The 20,146-nt window shown below is 31.8% G+C and overlaps 1 protein-coding gene across 5 annotated transcripts in view; it reads right to left on the bottom strand.

Annotated features, from left to right (window-relative positions):
- Positions 1–1,431: 1,431 nt before the first annotated feature.
- Positions 1,432–20,146, bottom strand: part of LOC100732229 (ALX homeobox protein 1) — a 233,469-nt gene continuing 214,754 nt past the window's right edge. For 2 of the 5 annotated variants that reach the window (XM_063255230.1, XM_063255231.1), the window contains exons 28-29: positions 17,698–17,826; positions 1,433–3,395 (exon numbers count right to left, since the gene is read on the bottom strand). In XM_063255230.1, the coding sequence (XP_063111300.1) occupies positions 3,075–3,395; positions 17,698–17,826 (450 nt within the window). In that variant the 3' untranslated portion in view covers positions 1,433–3,074. Of the gene's footprint in view, positions 3,396–17,697; positions 17,827–20,146 lie in introns of all 5 variants that reach the window. The other 3 variants (XM_063255232.1, XM_063255234.1, XM_063255237.1) reach the window with 3 other exon arrangements.

Below are 20,146 nucleotides of genomic sequence, written 5' to 3'. Positions count from 1 at the left end.
AACATAATGTGGTGTGAATTGTACTCTGTAAGTAGAAATAAGTAGCGAGTATTAAACATAAGAAAGTACAGTTGCAAAAGGGAAACAACGTATCACCTAGTAGAAACTCTATTAAGTGCAATTGTCTGTTTCTTTCAACTTCCTTGAAGGTAAAAGAATCAAGATTCCAAAGGAGGAATGAAAGAAATACATTCCCACATTTCATATGCTCAAGTCTACAAGCTTCCTCTACATTATATATGCTAAGTGATTGTTTTTCTTTCTAGATGTCCTGTCAGCCCTACAGCAGAGACCACTGCGGAGTTGTTTTTCCACTTTTACAAGATGCCCTGTAAGAGGCGAACAGTCCTTATGTAATATTCATGAAGACAAATGCGATACATTCAAATTTCACAAAACACTTTTTCTGAAATTTCATTTTATGCTTCACAAACCTTACCTAATTCTCTCATAAACCAACTTCCTGAAGTTCAGCATTTGTCAGAAAAAAGACAAAGATCATCTCTTAAACCATTTGTGCAAGAAAAATACATGAAAGTTTGGGACACACGGGAAAAAATATTTCTGTGGATCAAATTATTGAATGCATCCATTCTCCCCAATAATCAATACTGTCGATGATGACCCCAAATAAAGGTATATAAAATACTCATTCTTTGTGCTCTTAAATATGTAAGCTCAGTATTTTTGTAACACATATGAACTGTGGTCTGAGAAATTATGTTTAATCTAGGTGCAGAAAGAACAACAGAAAATTCAAGAAGTGCATTTTATAAACAGTTACTTTTATCTTATACTACTACATGCAAATTTAATTTTATTATATTTTGCAACTTAAATGCATAATAAAAATTTCATCCAAAAATGAACTAAATTGGAATATTCATAAGAAGGTATTTGTTCACTTTGGAATGCCACATTATAACGTGAGGCATGACTGAAAGAAAGAACTTTAAGCATATGTCCAAGACTGTAAATTCATCAAGGACAGAAATCATGGTTCCATTATTGAATTATCCCAAATGGTATTTTATACTCTGTAGGTGTTAAAAAGTGTGCTAACTAAATTATATTTAAGTAGAATCACTGCAGATGTAAAATTCAATTAGATAGTTTGAAATGAAAATAAGAAACAGCTGAGTCATAGGCAGTCCAAATACTCAGTAAATATAAAGAGGAGAAAAACGAGGAATAAGAAGACTAAGAAGGTAAAATTCAAACTTATGAGTTCCGCCTCTCATTTGAAAAATACAAGGTATTAGCTGGGAGACACTAAAATTTAAATTATAAAAGCAGAAGAAAATGAATGCTATTCATTTGAGAAATCTTTAAAAAAAGAAGATCTAACATTTCAGTTCTAAATTCTAGTTTGCAAATTCCCCTTAACCACAAAGATGAATACTATATATTAAAAGAAGTCATTCTCTTCTAAAATATGAAGGATATTTCACAGCTGCCTAAATAATCCTTTAAAAGAGCTCCTGATGTAAGCATAATTCACAGGGCTAAAGTTGAACAAGTTTTTCTTGGGAACAAAACTAAAAAGAGAGAACAAAAAAGCAATAAAGAACAGAGCTATTATAAAGTCAAGGAATGTTTGCTTAAGACATCACTCATCTCCATCATCTGTTTGATTTTAAATTTTTATTGCAAAAAATGTCTAATTGCCATAAATATATTCCCTTTAAGAGGAGACACTTACAGAGTTTAAGTACTTTTTCTAAAATTAGATTTTAAAGATTCACTTATTCTTGTTCTTTAGACATTAAAGCTTCTGAGCAGATCCCTAAAATCTGTAAGAACCACAAGAACATTCTAAGAGAGTACAAAGCGCAGATCCTATTCTGATCCAGGCCATGGAAGTCATCTTCATTTCAATTAATTTATTTGCCTTTATGAACTTAAAGAGTCTTTCAAGGAGGCTGACATTTCACTCATCTGAAAAAGCTTGGAATGTGACAGGGGAAAGGGAGGAGAAGTAAATCAAAGGGGTTAGCAATTTTCCAGATGCAATGTATTTTTCTTTTCTTCTTTATTCACCAGAAATTTTAGAGCGCCTTCTGACATCTTATTTCTCTAAGCAAAACCACAATAGCAAAAAATGCTTAAGACATGATAGTGAAGAAACACACACAGAGCTGATCAGATACATACTTACCAAATAAATATAAATTGTTTTGCTGCTCCTTTAACTCAAATGTTACTAAGTATATTTATAAGATGTTTTTATGTGTAGTTCAATCAACACAACTTTAGTTGAAAAACCACAGCACACTCAACAACTTCTTTTTTCTTGTTTGTGATTACCAAGGCATTGAATCTATGCTGGCTTCTTCAATAAAAAGTGGCATTTATAAAAACTGTCATCATGACCGTATGTTAAATCACACCAGAATATTTTAGTTATCACCTTTACACACATGGTTTCAGGAAACTATGCACAAATATTTCATGCAAATGCTGGTCTTTTCAGAAGAGCTCTTTTTTTCACTGAGTGAAAATTCACTAAAACATCTAGAGGCAAAAAAAAAAAAAAAAAAATGAAGCTTGAAGATAAATTCTCAGCAACAGGGGATATGCCCATTGCTTCTTAGAGCCAGAGAAGCAGTTAACTCCCTGAAACACCCTGGTTCAATATTTACCTGACAGCTTTGGTATCTTGACATTTCCCCCAGTGTATTTCCTCCTTTATCAGGTATTATTTTACAAAGGATTTCTTGTTATACAGAACTAACATAAATCAATGTATAACAGAGGAATTTGTTTAATACATTTATTCTTTTAAGAAGTTGAATGACCATATTTCATCGACTTGTACAATAGGGGAAAAAAAAGTCTTACTACTAAAACAGAGTTTGTGGAGACTGGTGCATGGTAAACCTATTTAATCTTTTCAGAGGTTCATTCTTAGATTTTAATGTTAAATAATAACAACTATTCATTTAAGCTGGTCTCACTGTATATCTTGACCTTTAGCAATTCCACACACAGCAGCTTATTGTGGTACCCTTTAAATATGAGAAATAAGAATGGTTTACTTTGCCATTACGAGAAAAATAAAAGAGTACTGTATGTTACATGGCCCATGAAATATTGGCGGTGTGTTCCTTTGCTTTCATTCGAAGAACTGCGATACTGGAAGACCTCCTTTCAAACTCTGGCTTTGTTTCAAATGCATGTCCATTGGTAGCCCCAGTAAGAAGAGAGTCAGTGAAAAAATTATTGAGAGGCACGTGGCTGAATTGATTCTGGTGGTTTGAAAACCCTGTGTAACTGGAATCTGTCCGAGGCGAGTGAGAATACGGCGTCATACAGGAGGACGTATCACGGGGTAACATGCATGAAGTAACCACAGAGCCACCGCTTGCATTTCCTGCCCACAGATTGTTCTGGATCTGGAACAGATACAACAACAGATATTACCTTCACGCTTTCATGCTTGTGTTCTCTTACTTTCTGAAATTGTATTTACTAAATTTGGTTAACTCTCCATTATTTCCCCTTATTGAGTGATCTCTAATTACATTCAAAATGCATGAAACAATGCCTGAAAAATAATAATTGGAGAAACTCTTTTGATTTGTATCCTGTAAAAGAACTTCAAAACTCACACGGTTGACCACATAAAACACTCTAAAAACATGTTAATCTCTTAAGTATTCTTTTTTATTGTCACGATTTTTAAGTGCATCTGGAAGATGTGGTCATGTTTCATGACTTAGATTCAAATGTTTAGAAAAAAGGTTTAAAGTATGGTTTTAAATATAAAGATTCAGCTTTCTAAACAAAATGACATAATTGCATTTTTCAAGTTCTGAAACTAGACATTCATGGCAGGTTTTCTCTCTCTCTCTCTCTCTCTCTCTTTTTTTTTTTTTTTGGTTGTTAATTTTGTTTGCTTGCTTTTTGGAAATCATTGCTGATATTAGACAATTTCATGTATAAAGTTTTTGGGTTTTTTTGGTTCTGGGAATCAAACTCACAACCTTGTGTTTGCCATGTGGGCACTTATGCCACTGAACTAAACTTCCAGCCCCTGTAAAGGTATTTTATTAAATTTATTTTGGAAAATATTTACCGTCTCATTTTTAAGCCTCTAGCCTCGAATAAACAGCTGAAAGTTTGAGAAATAGATACTCATTTTAGACATTTAGTGTATTATTTATATATTATATAGTGATTTAAAATAGACCTGTGACATGTAAAACACAAACATAATTGTAAAACATGGATTATTAAAAAATAATGAAATCAGCTAAAAAATGACAACATTAAAAATCATCAGATAATCCTAAGGTAAATATTCCATAATATCATATATCATATATGAGATTAAAACTGTATTATAATTTGTGCACATAAAAGTCACAGTTCACATTAGTAAATTTCTACAAAAACAATTCAAGAGCTAGGTGTGGTGGCACAGGCCTGTTATCCTAGCACCCAGGAGGCTGAGGCAGGAAGCTTGTTGCAAGCTGGACACCAGCGTGGGCTACAAAGTGAGCTCGAGGCCAGATTGAACTGCATAGTGACACAGTATCTCAAAAAGACCAAAAAAAGAAAAAAGAAAGAAAGAAAGAAAAAAAGAAAGGAAGAAAAGAGATAAAGAAGAAGAAAAAAAATTCAATAAAATAATAACTGGCATTTCTATCACACAAAACAGACACAGAACTTACATGAAATTTAAATAGGAAATATCTCAATCTTAACAATCAGACTAAACACAAGAAAGTGATCATGTGTATTACTGAAAACAACAAAGAAAATCATGACAAACTGCTGGAAATAGGACAAACAAACAAAAAACAAAAAAAAAAAAAAAAAAAAAAAAGGAAAAAGTTGTGTGGTATAGCAATTCAGATGTGCAGCCTTGGAAGAAGTCTGCTTTTTGCAATGTTGATTTAATACATTTGAATTCAGAAATTACAAGTTTAGCGTATCCACCTTTCTCACCTTTTTAAAGCAATAATAACACAACAATCAATGATTTCAACACACATACAGTATCTTCCTATATGTATTTTTAACATAACGATTCCAAGTAATAACCTCTAGTGTTGTCTTACAAAACTGAAGCTTGAATCATTCTCTGACAGCTCACCTTCAGTGAGTGGCAAACAAATAGGTTTATAAAATCTCTAGAAACGCTGACACAGAAGTTTCTCCGTCACTCAACAATAGATGATTTAACTGATTGCAAGACATAAAAAAGAACCTAAACAAGTAACTTTGACTCTTAGGTGGGGCTTCACTGGCTGGCAAGATGTTTATTTCTGTACTGTTTTAAAAATAATTCCTTATTAATTACATCAGCTCCTTTAAATGCTACATGTTTATATGTAAAACACATATTAAAATATAGAGACCTACAGATCGCATCCAGATATGTATGTAATGTATGTATGTAATGATTTGCATTTTTATTAACCCTTAAACCACCATGAGCTATGCTCTTTTCCTTTCTGCTCACACTACTCTATGTATTTAACTTTTGCCAAAATAGAATGATCGGTGCCAGTGATTCCTGAGCTATGCGTCTCAAACCAACAGGAGGGCTGTTAATGTCATTACTCTGTCAAACTAGGCCGTCTTGCTTAATCTGGGTGATTTTTCCTCTGACATTCAATCAAACCTGGTTCTATACTGCGAAAACCCAGTCCCAGATCTGACAAAGAGCCTTCAGAAAGGAAAGTAAACCTGCTTATTTTTGAAAAGTAAAATGAGAGGCAAGATAGTGATAGAGAAAAGTTATTTACAATTTGTTTGTTAGAAGATTTTCTAATTTACACATAACATTGCTGGAACTTATTAAATAATGTTTGTGATCCACCTATAAGAAAATGTAAGGAAAAATGTAAAAATAAGGAAGATAATCCATGACTATAAATGAAGAAAATACTTTTTCCCTAAAAGAATTAAAGTGAATCTGTCATGTTAAAATTTCTTTAGAGTGTTATTATATTGACACAATTAAGAGGCAAGTAAGTTTATTTTGATCCAAGTCTCCTATCTGAAAATGATCGAGCATGTTAAATGTATTAGTTTTCATGAAACAATTTCTAACATATAGACATGTTTTCTGAGCAAAGCAAATTGACTAAAGGGAATGACTATAGGAATGTTTTAGTTGGCTTCAGCAGATACTCAAATACTTTGAAGATTTTGCCATTTATTCCCAAGAGTATAGAGGCTTTCACATATTTAACAATATATTCTGTTTCCCTGACCTCTCTCTCTCCTTTTCACATGTAGCCCACAACCTCTTCCATTATTAAGTTTCTGGCTTGTTTTCATTTGACTTCTGATACCTGGTATGTTTCCATAGCAAAAGTGCAGACGCAAACAATACGATAATATCCAGTGAACTGTGATTTTACTTCCTCGGAAACACTCTGTCAAGCTGCCTATTTTGGTGATGATGATCAGTATCGGGCACATCAATTAATTAGCACTGCTTGGACAGGTACTATGAACACTTTTTAATTGTTTTAACAGATTAAAAGTGGGTGTTTTATTACCCTCATTTTGTAGCAGGTAAAACTATAGAAAAAACAGAGCTGAAGACCCCCACCCATGACTCCACAACCCTAATGCTGAAGGGCAAATCTGACCCTAGGAAATCTGAAGAAATGCTACAAGAACTTAACAGGTTTTATGAGTTATAACAGTAATTTACGTGTTTATAATCTTAATTACAGAAAGGTTCTAAGCTATAATCTCTGAAAGAAAAATCTATGGTAACCATCTTCTCTTCTTGAAGCCAATCAGAATGCATAATACATCTTTAATAAAATATATTTATTAAAAAGGTCTAAGAATATGAAATTCAAACGTAAGTTTTGCAGCTATAGTAAATATTTTATAAACAATTTTAACACTATATCTAAATTTGAACTTTAGTATCACCACATTCTACAGTCTCAGCAGAAATCATGTTTACATTCGTAAATCTTGCTGTCAGTATTTCCCTAGAGAATTTGTTTTTTTATTAAAACTTTGTTCTCTATCATAGATGAATTTCTTTGGAGATTCTGATTGGTTAAGCATGAGTGCGGATTCAGGATACCTGTATTAAAGTGATATGATGCCAACGCAAACACAACTCTCATCAGCAACTGAAATAAGGAAACACTGCTGAAGTCCAACTTCCTTGCAAGTGCAAAGCTTCTCTATACACCTCCATTTTTTCCCAGTTTCTGTGATAAGAATCTCTGCTGTTGAGAAAAAACATCTCCTTGTTTTGGAGAGCTCTGCAAAGATGAGCTCTCTCCCTGTCCAAACGTCTTCTATTTATGTTCTTTAAAATGAGGCACAACAAGTATTTTTTTACAGTGAAACTCATAAACATCATTATCCAACTATGACACAATCCCCATTTCTCTTTCATTCAGGTAAACATTATCTATTCTTTTAAAATGTTTCTTATATTACATGTCTATTAGACTGTCTTTCTGATCATATTCCTCTAAATGTGTCTGGGTTGCTGACTGTCACCCTTATTAATATATTCAATCTACAACAAATACCATACACTAAGCACTGTCCAATTTCTGTACAAGAAATGTAGCAGTTAACAACTTTGCTCCAAAACCATCTATTTCTATTAATACTGGAAGGTGGTACTTGATTATACAACAAAGTTGTTGGAATATATAGTTGAGCTAATCTGCAGTTTTCAAGGTAAGCATTCTCTAGTGCTCTTCTATCCATACAGAAACTCTGACCTTATATAGGTGGTAATTTTAAACTGTACGATGAAATCTAACAAGATGCATTAACTAAAACCATATATCACTTTTTTATCAACAGGACACCCCATGTAAAAAATTCTCTTGGTTTCTGACATATTAGAGGAGAGTGTGACACATGCCTGTAATCCCAGCAGTTTGGGAGGTTGAGGCAGGAATACTGGAAGTTTAAACCGCAGCTCAACAACTTATCAATTAGTTTAATGCAACTATGTCTCACAATAAACAATTAAAAAAGTGCTGTGGAAAGGCAGCTCCATGGGAAAGCTCTGGATTCAATCCCCAGTACTTCCCAAAAATTTATATTGTTATTAAATTGTGGGAGGAAACATTGCTCATTGTCTAAATTGTGTCAGTCTTTTATTTTGGATTATTTTGTAGACACAACAGTGACAATACTTAGCAATGAATGAGATTTTGAGGGATATTTTCAGACTTTAAAAACTGTACAGTATCCAAAAGCTTTAAAACAGTAACATTACAAAAGATTGCTCACATCATTCCCTTATGTTCCTTAAAAAGGAGAAAAAGAAGACTGTATTTTTTTTCTTTGCTCTGTTTAAAAGGAATAGGGAACCTAAAAATATTTCACGTTTTAATATGTTTCACAATGTTTTTTAAAGTTCTAGGGGCATGTTCAAAGCAGTGTCTAAGGAACTTAGCCAAATGCCTCATCGGCATGAATGGAAGCTCAGCTGACTTAGTACACTCCACTTGGAACATGCGGCCCTTAATGTTTTTCTAATCAATTAAAAAGTTAACACTTAATTATCCTGTGGCTTTGGAATTATGAAGGAAAGCTGCTGTGTTGTATGATTCTTTCCAACCTGAATCCAAATTCATTTCATATTCATTTTTCCTGCAAGGAATTTAAAGCAATAGAGAAGCAGAAGAGGGGTAAATAGATACATACATGTACTGGGTTCTTCACGGGGCATATGTATGTTTGTAGTGAAATAAAGTATATAGTAAATCATGGATAGAAAATTGTATTTATTCATTTATCTAAGAAACCTAACTGGGAGACATTCTTTGTAACCAACAGTGTAAAACACATTCTAGTATACTAAATCCAGTATTTATTACTAACATATTTGCTCACTTTATAGTAGTTATTTTTCTAGCAATTTTTAAAAAGTTTCTAAAAGAAACATGAGTTTCTCTTTGTTGTAAAGTAGAATGGTATAAAAATCAGTTTCTAGATAATATTTTATATTCCACATCCTAATGTTAGCATTACATATTTAGCAAAGTAACAATGATATAAAAAACACCTCTTCCTAATTTTCAAACATCCCCAAAACAACTACTGTAATAATATTTTTCTATTAAAGTGAGTTTAACTTGCTCATCCTCTACAAATACTGTTCCCTCCTCCTATCACCGGCATCTGTAATATGCACACACATTTGGCTCACACAGCACCATGAAAGTACATTCATGCTACCCTCACTTATTCACGTCCTTCTCCCATGGTAGTTCAGTTTCACATAGTTTTAAAAGAGTTCAGAAATTCACCAAGAAGTACGTGTGTTCTACCAATAACTTGCTTAACATCCAAAAAGTTGATTTGGTTTTTCATCACTAGTAGAATGCTTCCATTTACTGATTACTTGGCATGCTTTTCCATATTTACTATGTAAATTGATTAGCAAATTATCACTAAATAATTTAATTTATTAAATTTTAATGTGATCTTTTAAAAAACAAAACCATTGATTTCTAAAGAAAGAGTTCAAATTTTAAAGAAAACATTTATTTTCCTAGCATGTCCTTTGCTATAAAATCTAGGATGATAGAATACTAACAGAAGTCTCATGTTTACTTTCAAATTTTTTTTAAGGGTTAGCAAATTTCAGGGTCCCAATAAGTTTTTTACTTACTTCATCAATAAATCTTTCAAGAGAAGAAAAAGTATACCTCTAAACACTGAGTTTGATATCAGTGACTAACATGCACCAGGTTTTCTGTGCCTGAAAAAAAATCTCAATTTGAATTAACCAAGTACTAAAAATACCTATCTGAAAATATTTTAGGAACTAGAGGAGATAATAGTGAGAGTACACCATCAGTATCTGGTGATTAGGTCTGATTTTCATCAGAAATATTTAAAATAATATGAAAAGTATAAAGATTTTAAAAATCAACTTATATCTCAAATACTCCCTACATATAATTTCAATATAGTCTTACAAAATCAAAGTGATTAGAAATTATTTATTCCACAAAGACCAAATATCAGATTGTCACTTTGATTTTGGAAGAAAATTCCATACCAGCAATATGTACAAGGAAGTACCAGAAATACTGGGAAGAAGTATTTTTTTCCATTAAAAAAATCACTATTAGAAATACGTCACTTGAAACTTGATATTCTAAGAAGAAACTGCTTAGCAGAAAAGTGTATCTCCCTTGTTAGTGCAAACATCGTCACATCAGAAATGTTAACATTTGAAATATTTATAATAATGTAAATGTGTTCAAATTTTTTATTATTCAAGTAATATTTGAAAAATGCTTCAGGTCAAAGATGTAAGTAATTATTGTAAGCAATATGTTTTTCCTTTGTCTTTAGTGTTAAATGCATTTTTAAATTTTATAGTAATAGTGATCATTAAAAACTATGATTTACTCCATATTTCACCATGTAGTCTTTAAAATAAATCACTCCAAGTCCACTCACTTAAGGAAGGAATAATATAATAGCTCCTTGCTTTTGCTACTTTATTACTATCAAGGAACAATGTTCTTATGGAACATTTTCCAGGCATTTTTATACTAGTTTGCATATATTTTAATGTATGCATAATAGCTGATTCATCATTGTTTGATTCATTTTTAATTGACACAATTACCCCTATTAAAATTATTCTCAATTATAAGAAAAAATATAAAATGTAAATTTATGAATGAAGTTTCCCAGTGCATCTAAAACTTGTAAATCAAATCTGCAAATAATTTAATTTGAACAGAATATTTTTAGTTACGAAGATTCCCAGTTTTAAATTTATTCTTAGAGTCCTGAGTAATGCTACTGATAACTCATTTTTAAATTTATATTAATAACAAAGTTGGAATTTTAGTTTTCCAACTTTTTTTGACTTTTGAAGTCAACGGACAGTTGATGGAAAATTTTACCTATTTTTACTTATTCATGATAACCAAAAACAAAAATCTATAGAATCATAAAGCTTAACACATCTGAGACCAGCCTGAGCAGCATAGTAAAACTCCACATCAAAAAGTAAACTTAAATACAAAATTAAGAATGGCATACATAAAATTCTCAACTTAGTGTAACAAGGTTAACCCTGATGATGAAGGGGTGAACTGCAGATTGTAAACCACAGGTCTCCTCACACAGATCTGCTAGCCTTTGATGACTTTCTTTCCTAACTGGTTCTTCGCTATTTTCCTGTGAAAGTTTTTATATATACATGTTAACAATGGCACTGTACAGTAATTTATTTTTATATTTTTTATTTATTTTGTTAATCTATTCAATTTACTGGTTTACTTTGCTATTAAAACATTACTTATGACATATTAAGCTAAATACAGTGCTTTAACAGTGGCTCCCTACTAAAAACAAAACAAAAGCTGTTATTGTGTATAATGACTAAATTACATTAAAAATCAGAACATCAATTTTAACAAGCTTATTTTTATAATCTAAAAGATGAATATACTTCATTTAGGAGGAGCTTTTTATCTCTTACATATTTATACTTTCAGCAAAATAAAAATTTATGAAATTTTTAATTGAATAAAAAATTAAATATTTCAACAAAATAAGTTTTAAAAATTGTTCATTATAACTACCTGCACTACCACTCAGTAGACACTAAAAATGCCTCACAGTACACATTTTTCATATATGTCTATAATTTTTATATATTTGCATAAAGTATACACAATTTTTGCAGTAGCAGATTTCACTAATAAAAAAATATTTTGCTACAACTTTAAAAAGCTTCTATTTATTAGCAGTGAGAAATTGAGCTCCATCAATATGACCTGGTCCTGCAAAGGTGGTGATATTTTTTTTCCTTCCATTCACTGTAAGAGTTTTGCTGTGTCAATATATGATCATCTCATTGATCATTTCATAGACATAGGAACATTTATTACATAATTACAGGTTTAATGATAACTATGCGGTTAATATTTTTAATGATATTGATTTGTTTAGCTTGAGTATTTGGGCAACAAATAAAAATAACTAAAAAATTGAAATTTTCTCCAAATATACAAACTGCTCCAGATGATCTTAAATTGCTACATCACACTGATTGAAAGTGGTAAGTATCCTATTCCTTATTTAGCTTAACTGAAGGCAAATTCTTAATATTAATATTGATACTGATAATACAAAAAAGTTAGGATGAAACATACCTTCAAATTCACTATTAAATGGAAACTTTAGAATTTCATTTTGGAAAGTTATGTAATTACAACATCTGAAGTAATCCATTAAGTTAAAAAAGTTACATAACTTTAGTGTGTTTTTTAAATACAATGACTACAAATTATCTATAATTTGAATTCATCTCTTGATATGTTGGCATTGTGTGGGTTTCACTGCAGAGCTGGTAAACATGGATTTAGTGATTCTCATTGCATACCAAGTGAAATCTCATTCAAGTTTTACTTAGTTGAACCTCATTTAGGTGAGAACAAAACTCCAATCATTTTCCTGGACATTTTAATAAAACTATTTTTTTTTGTTTCACAACAAAGTAATTCTGGTGAATTGAAATTATACTGAAAGCCCTAACATTACTGTGCTTGATTGTCCTAATGTAAACTGCAAAGTATATTTGACTGTATTTAATCATCCTCTAGATCCTTGGTAAAATTTACTTAGATTGGATTCATTTAAGTGCTACTGTCTAAGTGAATACTCAAAACTACTCATTTTAGAAAGGCAGGACTTAAGAACAGAATTAACAATGACTAGCGGATACAATACAATCACTGCCACTTATGGAAAATCATTAAGGACTTCGCATAAACTATTTTGCTCAATACTCACAAATGTCATATGAACTTTTTTCTATATTTTATAAATGAGGAGACATGTTTCTAGAAGTTAATTCATTTGGCAAAGATCTGAAAGCCATTAAGTGGCAAAGGCAGTGTTTGAATTCATGTCTCCCGGACTGTGAAACTCACTGTCATTACATTAATCCCTGCCTCTCCTCAAGTGTCAGGATTCAGCTCCACAACATAAACACACAGGATTTTCCATTTTCTATTTAGAAACTGTAAGAAAAATATCATCATCATTACCATCATTTATTAGCAGCAGCATCTACATTACCAACAACCTCAAACACATCTACTTCACAAAGAACTGAACAGAAATGAAACGAAGTGTTTCTCCAGCAGCCTACCTAGTACATAATAATGTTAATGCACATACAATTAGTGTATGTAATCCAAACTAAACCTAACAGCATGGAAATAACATTCCTTTGAAGAATAAAGACTAGTTGTAATACTCCACCAAATGCTTATACTCTAACAGAAAGTATTTTACACAACACAAAACACTATAAATGTTTTAATTTCCAATTTTATTTGGAACAAGGTCTCACCATATGGTCCAGGCTGACTTGAACTCACTCTGTAGCCTAGACTAGACTCAAACTCACAGTGATCCTCCTGCCTCAGCCTCTCCAGTGCTGGGGTTAAAGATGCGCTAGATGCTTTCATTTTGATGTTACATGTAGTATTGATAGGTCCTTGCTTGCTTCTCAAATCAAGACTAACATTATTCAGATCTCTAGTTCACTAGACCTGTTTTATACCAATAAATGTTTACAGAATTTATTAAAAACTTTACCTAGCTTATAATTTATCTACAAAACAGGAGATTTTGTTCAGATCATTCATTATCTCCCATACCTAAACTAATACCTACCATATACTATATTTGTTGATAAAATGCAAACCACGTTGCAAGAAAAAATTAAGCTGAAAAGAATCACAAAATCTTTCTACACCATTGGAAATAAACTGAGAAAAACTCAATTGCTTAAGACCACAGAAGTAGTAACCAGCATGAATGTAAAAGGTAGCTATTTTATTAAAAATTGATTATTTTTGTTTTATAACATAGTGTTAAAGAAATACTGAAGTAAATCAGTACTTTTATTCTCATTTGTCCAGCATATACGTAATTTGCTTACTACAGGCAAAATGTAACTATGAGCTTTTAATTCTCTTCATTGTAAATAGGATGCAGACCCTCATGTGACCCACCACCGTGTCTGCATTCAGAAATTTCAGGGAAGAAATGTGTTCTAGGCGAGGAGAAAGGATACCAAGACAGAGGAAACAGATTTAGCACAAATGACGAGAATGTTATTTATGTTATGTCTTAAACAATGAATTTGTAAAATCATAATATTGCCAAATTTCAAGTGACACTCTGGACTGAATACACGACATTTTTTTCAAAGTGCTATTTTCAATGTACCAAAATGCAGCACTTTAAAGTATGTTACTGGGTACAATCATGTACACATTTTATGTTCTTATTTATTTACTATTAAAGTTAAAGGAATTTAAGAAAAAAATCCTATAACAGTCTAAAACTGTTGACCTCTACTGTATACATTTTAAAGTAGAAGTATTCTTCAGTTTTCCAGTGTTTTTCAGTGATATAATAATTACAGCTGAATTGATACATGCATCATGAAGTGATACATTAAGGAGATAATAAATTCTTAAAGATCCTTAAGACTCCCAAATTCAGAAAATCTGGACTCTAAATTAAGGAGCTAATTCCCATCAGGAGGAAGTACATTGTCTGCCTGGATTAAAATGCACCTCCTGTTGTCAGTTATTATTTACAACTATGGCTGTTGTTATTTCAGATTAATGAAAACTATTGAAAGAAAAGTATGCGAAACACTCTAATAAGCATTAATTACCATTCACAAACAAACGTATTATATGTTGTATATAGATTTCTGCTAGGTACAGTGATTAGCCACACTGAGCAAACTTCAGGGGAACATTTTCTAAATCATCTCTGTTTTTTATGTATTTCTGTGTATGTTTTTGCTTTTCTGCCAAACTGTTAATTCCTTATTTCTGTTCTGCCTCCAACAGTTTCTAGTTTCCAGCCTTTCTGTAGTTAATACTTTTTCTCTAATTAGGAACAGTAACCAAATTCAACGTAATACTGCATTGAGCTGAGATTCTATTTCAGTGACTATTCCTCCCTTTATAAATTGCTATGTTGAAGCCACATAATAAAAAGCATTTCCTTCAGGCTGAAACATGGAAGACAGGATCTTGAGATAATTTTTTTCTCAAGAAAATCAGAAAAATCTACCACATATTTTCAAGTTGAAAGAGAACCATTTTCTCTGGTATTAACTAGTATCTACAGTGAGGAGCTGACCATACCTAACTTTAGATTTTTTGCCAACCAAATATTAAATGACTTAACAATACAGACTAGACTATGGACTTCACAGTATTTCTTTTTTATTATTCTTCATAAAGTTTCATTGTTAAATAAATTGAACACGTTTATCTGTGTGCCCTTTGGTATCACCAATAACATGATTTATAGAGAGGTCACAGGTAAAATTAGTACAAGATTCTTATGACTTTAGGAAAGAAATTCTGTAATGCTTCACTGGAGTGAAAAAAAAAACCTATTAAATGTAGAATTTTATATACCATTTCCTTTCCTGTTTTTACTGCCAGTTTGTCTCATTTTTAAACCCTGATACCTAAAACTGTGAGGCACAATAACACAACAGCAAAATAATCCTAGGAAAAAAGAGATCACTAGTCAGCATATATTATGCCCTTTTAAGATTTAATTAATGCCAGATCCTATTCCTAATGTTTCATAAAATGCTGAAGAAGAAAAGAGAGAGATAAAGCAACCAACAGCCCAGTAGGACAGAAGCAGAAAATAGAAGCAGTTAAAAACAAAAAGGAATGAAAAATAAAAGAATGAGATGCCCATGTGTTTCTCACAGTCAAGTGCAATAAACATTACCAAGAGCGCTGACAGTCTATCTGAAGAGAGTTTGTAATTTGTTAACCTGCATTCCTAAAGACATCCAGTCACTTTAAAATTACATAAAATATATACCAACTCAAGTGCTTTTTATTTTATTTCACTGGTTGCCAGTACAATTCGTCTCCCCTCTGAACTAAACTGGAGATTTGAACAATGCAACCAAATCTTCGACTTCTTTGGTATTAATCTATTAATCCTTCAAACATTTAAATATACTCATTGGACGAGATGGTCTATGGTCCAGATTAAAATCTTGTTCCTAGAAGTCACATTTGACTCATCAGACTTCACCACTAGTGAGTAAATACTTTGGTGTATACTCAGGGTCCTCATGTGAGTAACACAGACAATACCACCTAGCACACGGTGGTTGTGAGAGTTAAACAAGGTCACGTATGTAACCTGCTTAAAATTGTGCCTGGAAAAAGAGTCAGGGTAACCGCAGTGTCCACAGTGACAGAAAGCCTCGGTCCTGGACCTCACAGAGCTTGGAGCCCCGAGGGAAAACATCCCCTGGGCATTTTGTGGAAAACTCGACTGAGACTCAAAAATATACAGAGTGAACAAAATTCAACTAGTCCTATGATAACAAGTAACCAGAAGTATACTAATTTTAATAGTATAAAACAAGCTAACTGCTTAAGATAAAACTGAAATGGTAGCAAGGTATTTCTTACACATGGCATGGGACATATATTCAAATGGCTTTCATTACATTTGTCTTCTAGAAAAGGCTTAGCTGTAATACTCCTGGATAGGTCTCACCAGAAGGAACTGTTGCTGTGACCATAGACCAGTTTTGTAACTCAAATGGGCGTTTTTCCTAATATTTAAAATGAGGGAGCTGAACAAGTGCTAAGGTTTTTTTAACATACAATTGCAGTGATCAATTTGATGAATTTAGAGAAGTTAAGTTCTCAAAATAGGCTTTTAAGGATCAAAAAAAGATATAAAACACAAAGAAGGATCAAATTAAAGGACTGATTTACATTCATACAGTATGAATTTGCAGTTGAAGGAGTGAATATCCTTCTGTGTGGGGTTGGCATGATCTAGTGACTGATCTATCAAGGCATTAATCCAGCGTATATATTTCCTATGTGAATTCATAGCAGACTCTGATGATGCATACTAGTAAGGAATAAAGAAGGAAATAATGAATAGCTTATCTTTATAATTTTAATGTTCTTTATCATATAACAAAACTACAGTTCTAAACATCATTAGTCAGTAACAGAAAAAAGTAATATGACATGTATTAGAAAGTTAAAACACACTTACATATATTATAAAGAACATAAAATATATATTATCCTAACTAAAAGGAAAAATAAGATTATGAAAACTTTCTGGAACGAGGCAAGAAAGAGCCCATTCTGAAGACAGTGTCATTTATGCAAAAATTTATAAAATTACATCCGTAAGTCATAAAGGACTAAAAATACCCTTGATGCAAAGTACAGCACCAAATTTGAAAAAACATAGGAACAACAAGACATGTATAAATAAAATGAGGCCTCAAAGACCACCTTTAACACCAGGTTTTTGCATGGCTCATGAAAAGGTAGTCACAAGATAGAGACAGCTTGCATACTACAATGTAGAGAAAAATTGAAATATTTTTTATCATTAAGTAATACTCTTTCATTATATCAAAAACTCTAAAAGGCAGACACTATGCAATATTTTCAAGAGAAAGACTCTGAAAGAAAATAACCACAAAATAAATCATTTGGTAAAAGTCAAAATGTGACAAACATGGAAAAAAGCCATCTAGAAATTAAAATTTCATTTTTGACTATTATATTAGGTACAATGCAGCCTATGTTCAGGCTCTGAACAATACACAGACCACATCTACTGCTCAGGATCAGCAGCCTGTGTAGTTTACCATACCTGTGGGTAGCTGTCAGTCCTTGGTAAAACTGATATATCGTAGGTGGCTGCAAAGTGGCTTTTAGCTTGTTGTATTTGGCCATAACGTTCTCTTTTTCTCCACTTGGCCCTTCGATTTTGAAACCACACCTAATTTTTTTAAAAAAAGAGAATTTAAACTAAGGAATGTTTGATTAAGCAAACAGTATTAAAACTTCAAACCAGATCAATAAAATGACATAAAATTATTAATCTCTTTATGTCAGAAAAGGATCTCTTGTACCCTAATATGATAAATATTAAGTCCATGAATGATGGAATTTAACAGAAAGAGCTGAGAAGCATTCCACAAATTTATTAGACATGTCAGTGGCTCTGCTTTCTCATTAGTAGATAACGAGTATTAAATTATATAATCTTAAATACTATTTACATCCTCACATTGTAATGAATAATTTTCCTCCAAGAGAATGCTACAAGTCTCAGAAATGACTGTAACGCTTTAGTTTTGGGATTATGCCATAACAGGAAACCAGCCAATCTATGATCAAATTAATACCTGAGTCTATTAAAGAATTATCTTTAAAACATGTCACCAAGTGAAAACTTCGCTAGGTTGTGCTTACACTTAGATAATCTTCTAAAAATTAAGCATAAGGGTATCTGAAACATATTACAGCGGTGGAAACATTTTAATTATTCATAAGAAGAAAAAATAAATATTACATGGTACATGGCAAGGATCATACGAGCTGTGGTTTTAAAACACGTAAATATACTTGTTACATAAACAATATCATTTGCTTTGTCTTGCAGAAAATGGTCAGATATTGTAATTTCTCTAATTTAAAACATTCACAGGTAATATAAATAATACAGTAATTAGGGGAAACAGAATAAAATGCTAAGAATGCCTGTCAGTTAGTATGGACTCTTACAGATCACTAAATTTTTTCTACAATTTCTCTAAATATGTATGAGAAACATTTATCCTAAGAACCATCTTCTCAAAGGATTCATTAATTTATTTTTTTAAGAGTAGGAACTTTTATTGAGGGGAGACAGCTCCTGATAGAGACAAGAGGTGACACAGGAAATGGGTTGCCAAGGATTCATTAACTTAAACTTCTATTACTCCAAAAATTTCACTTTTATATTGTAACATATTGAAGTGAGATAAAGAAAATTAAATCCTATATAGAAACATGGATACATGGAATACGTATTATATAAGCAGCTTTTGTCTTCTTTATACAGCTAAGTGAAATAAATTTAGGAAAAAAAATAGAAACCAACTATGAAAATGCAAGTTGTAAGGAGACTTTCACTGAAGTTTACTTAAAATTTTGCAGTTTTTAATATTCAACTATAGTATTCTCTATATCTTTATACATTTTTAAATTTGTTTACTGAATAATGTTCAGTTTGATTTTTCAATCTACATTGCAAATTTAAAATGCCACTTACGGAGTTTTCATCAATTTAAGCAAGACAAAAGCTAGGTACCTGTTATAGTATGTTTTCACAGAACACTGCTGGTAATATAAATTATCATTATACCCAAAGCTTGAGACAAAAACTGTTTTGTCTTTGTTTTCATTTTGTGCTATCTCTACAGATAGGTACAAAGAACTTACTAAGGGGTTTACTAATGAGGTTTTTGGGGCATTTTCTTGCCTCCACTGACAAAAAGACCCTGACCATCTCCTTAAGTGGGTGCCAATTACCACTCTCCTGAGAAGCAGGAAGGAGAACCACCTGGGTAAATTAGGTTCAGGTTGGCTTTCAGTACGGGTTTTCAGACAAAAATAATCAGGACTTTAAGGGGAAAACTTGCATTGTACACTGCTGATCACTCCACATGTAAACATATTTTTCTGTGGTTACAAGTATAACTAATTTAAATATATGGACACAAAACACACATGCAGGACTGATGTTAGTATATGACAATTTTAAAATTCTTTGTTAGCACAAACTTTCTATATATTTACTTCCTGAACTCAGATAAAATAACCATTTGTGTCCACAAACTCAAGCAAAAATCTGCTGCTTGTTATCCCTGCACCACCAGATGTCTTTAACGATGTACCGGACTTACAATGTCTTAATTTTAAGGAACAATACTTACTTCATTTAGAACAAAATTTTTCACTACCTACTCATTTGCCCATACCGATGGTGTATGAAAATAACAAAATGCAGTATTTTCCTAAAGTAGGAAGACTACACAAAAATAAATTCCATTCTCCTGAAATATTGTTTAATTTGAAATTCATTAATTGGAGACTAAAAAATATAATTTAAGTGTATCAAATCTAGCCAAAATATTACACTCCTAAGAGAAATAATTTTGTTTAGTATAATTTTTCTTTCTCAAATTATTTTTAAATAAAATTTAAACACATTAATCAGTTTATAATTTAAATATTGTATATAATAATTGAGTAGTACATACAGAAATTTCTTG

This window comes from Cavia porcellus, unplaced genomic scaffold (genome assembly GCF_034190915.1).
Source record: "Cavia porcellus strain 051 isolate PalLab524CR breed Dunkin Hartley unplaced genomic scaffold, mCavPor4.1 scaffold_8, whole genome shotgun sequence".
Classification (NCBI taxonomy): domain Eukaryota; kingdom Metazoa; phylum Chordata; class Mammalia; order Rodentia; family Caviidae; genus Cavia; species Cavia porcellus.
The sequence above is the reverse complement of the archived record's forward strand: the minus strand, read 5'-3'. Positions and strand labels throughout refer to the sequence as shown.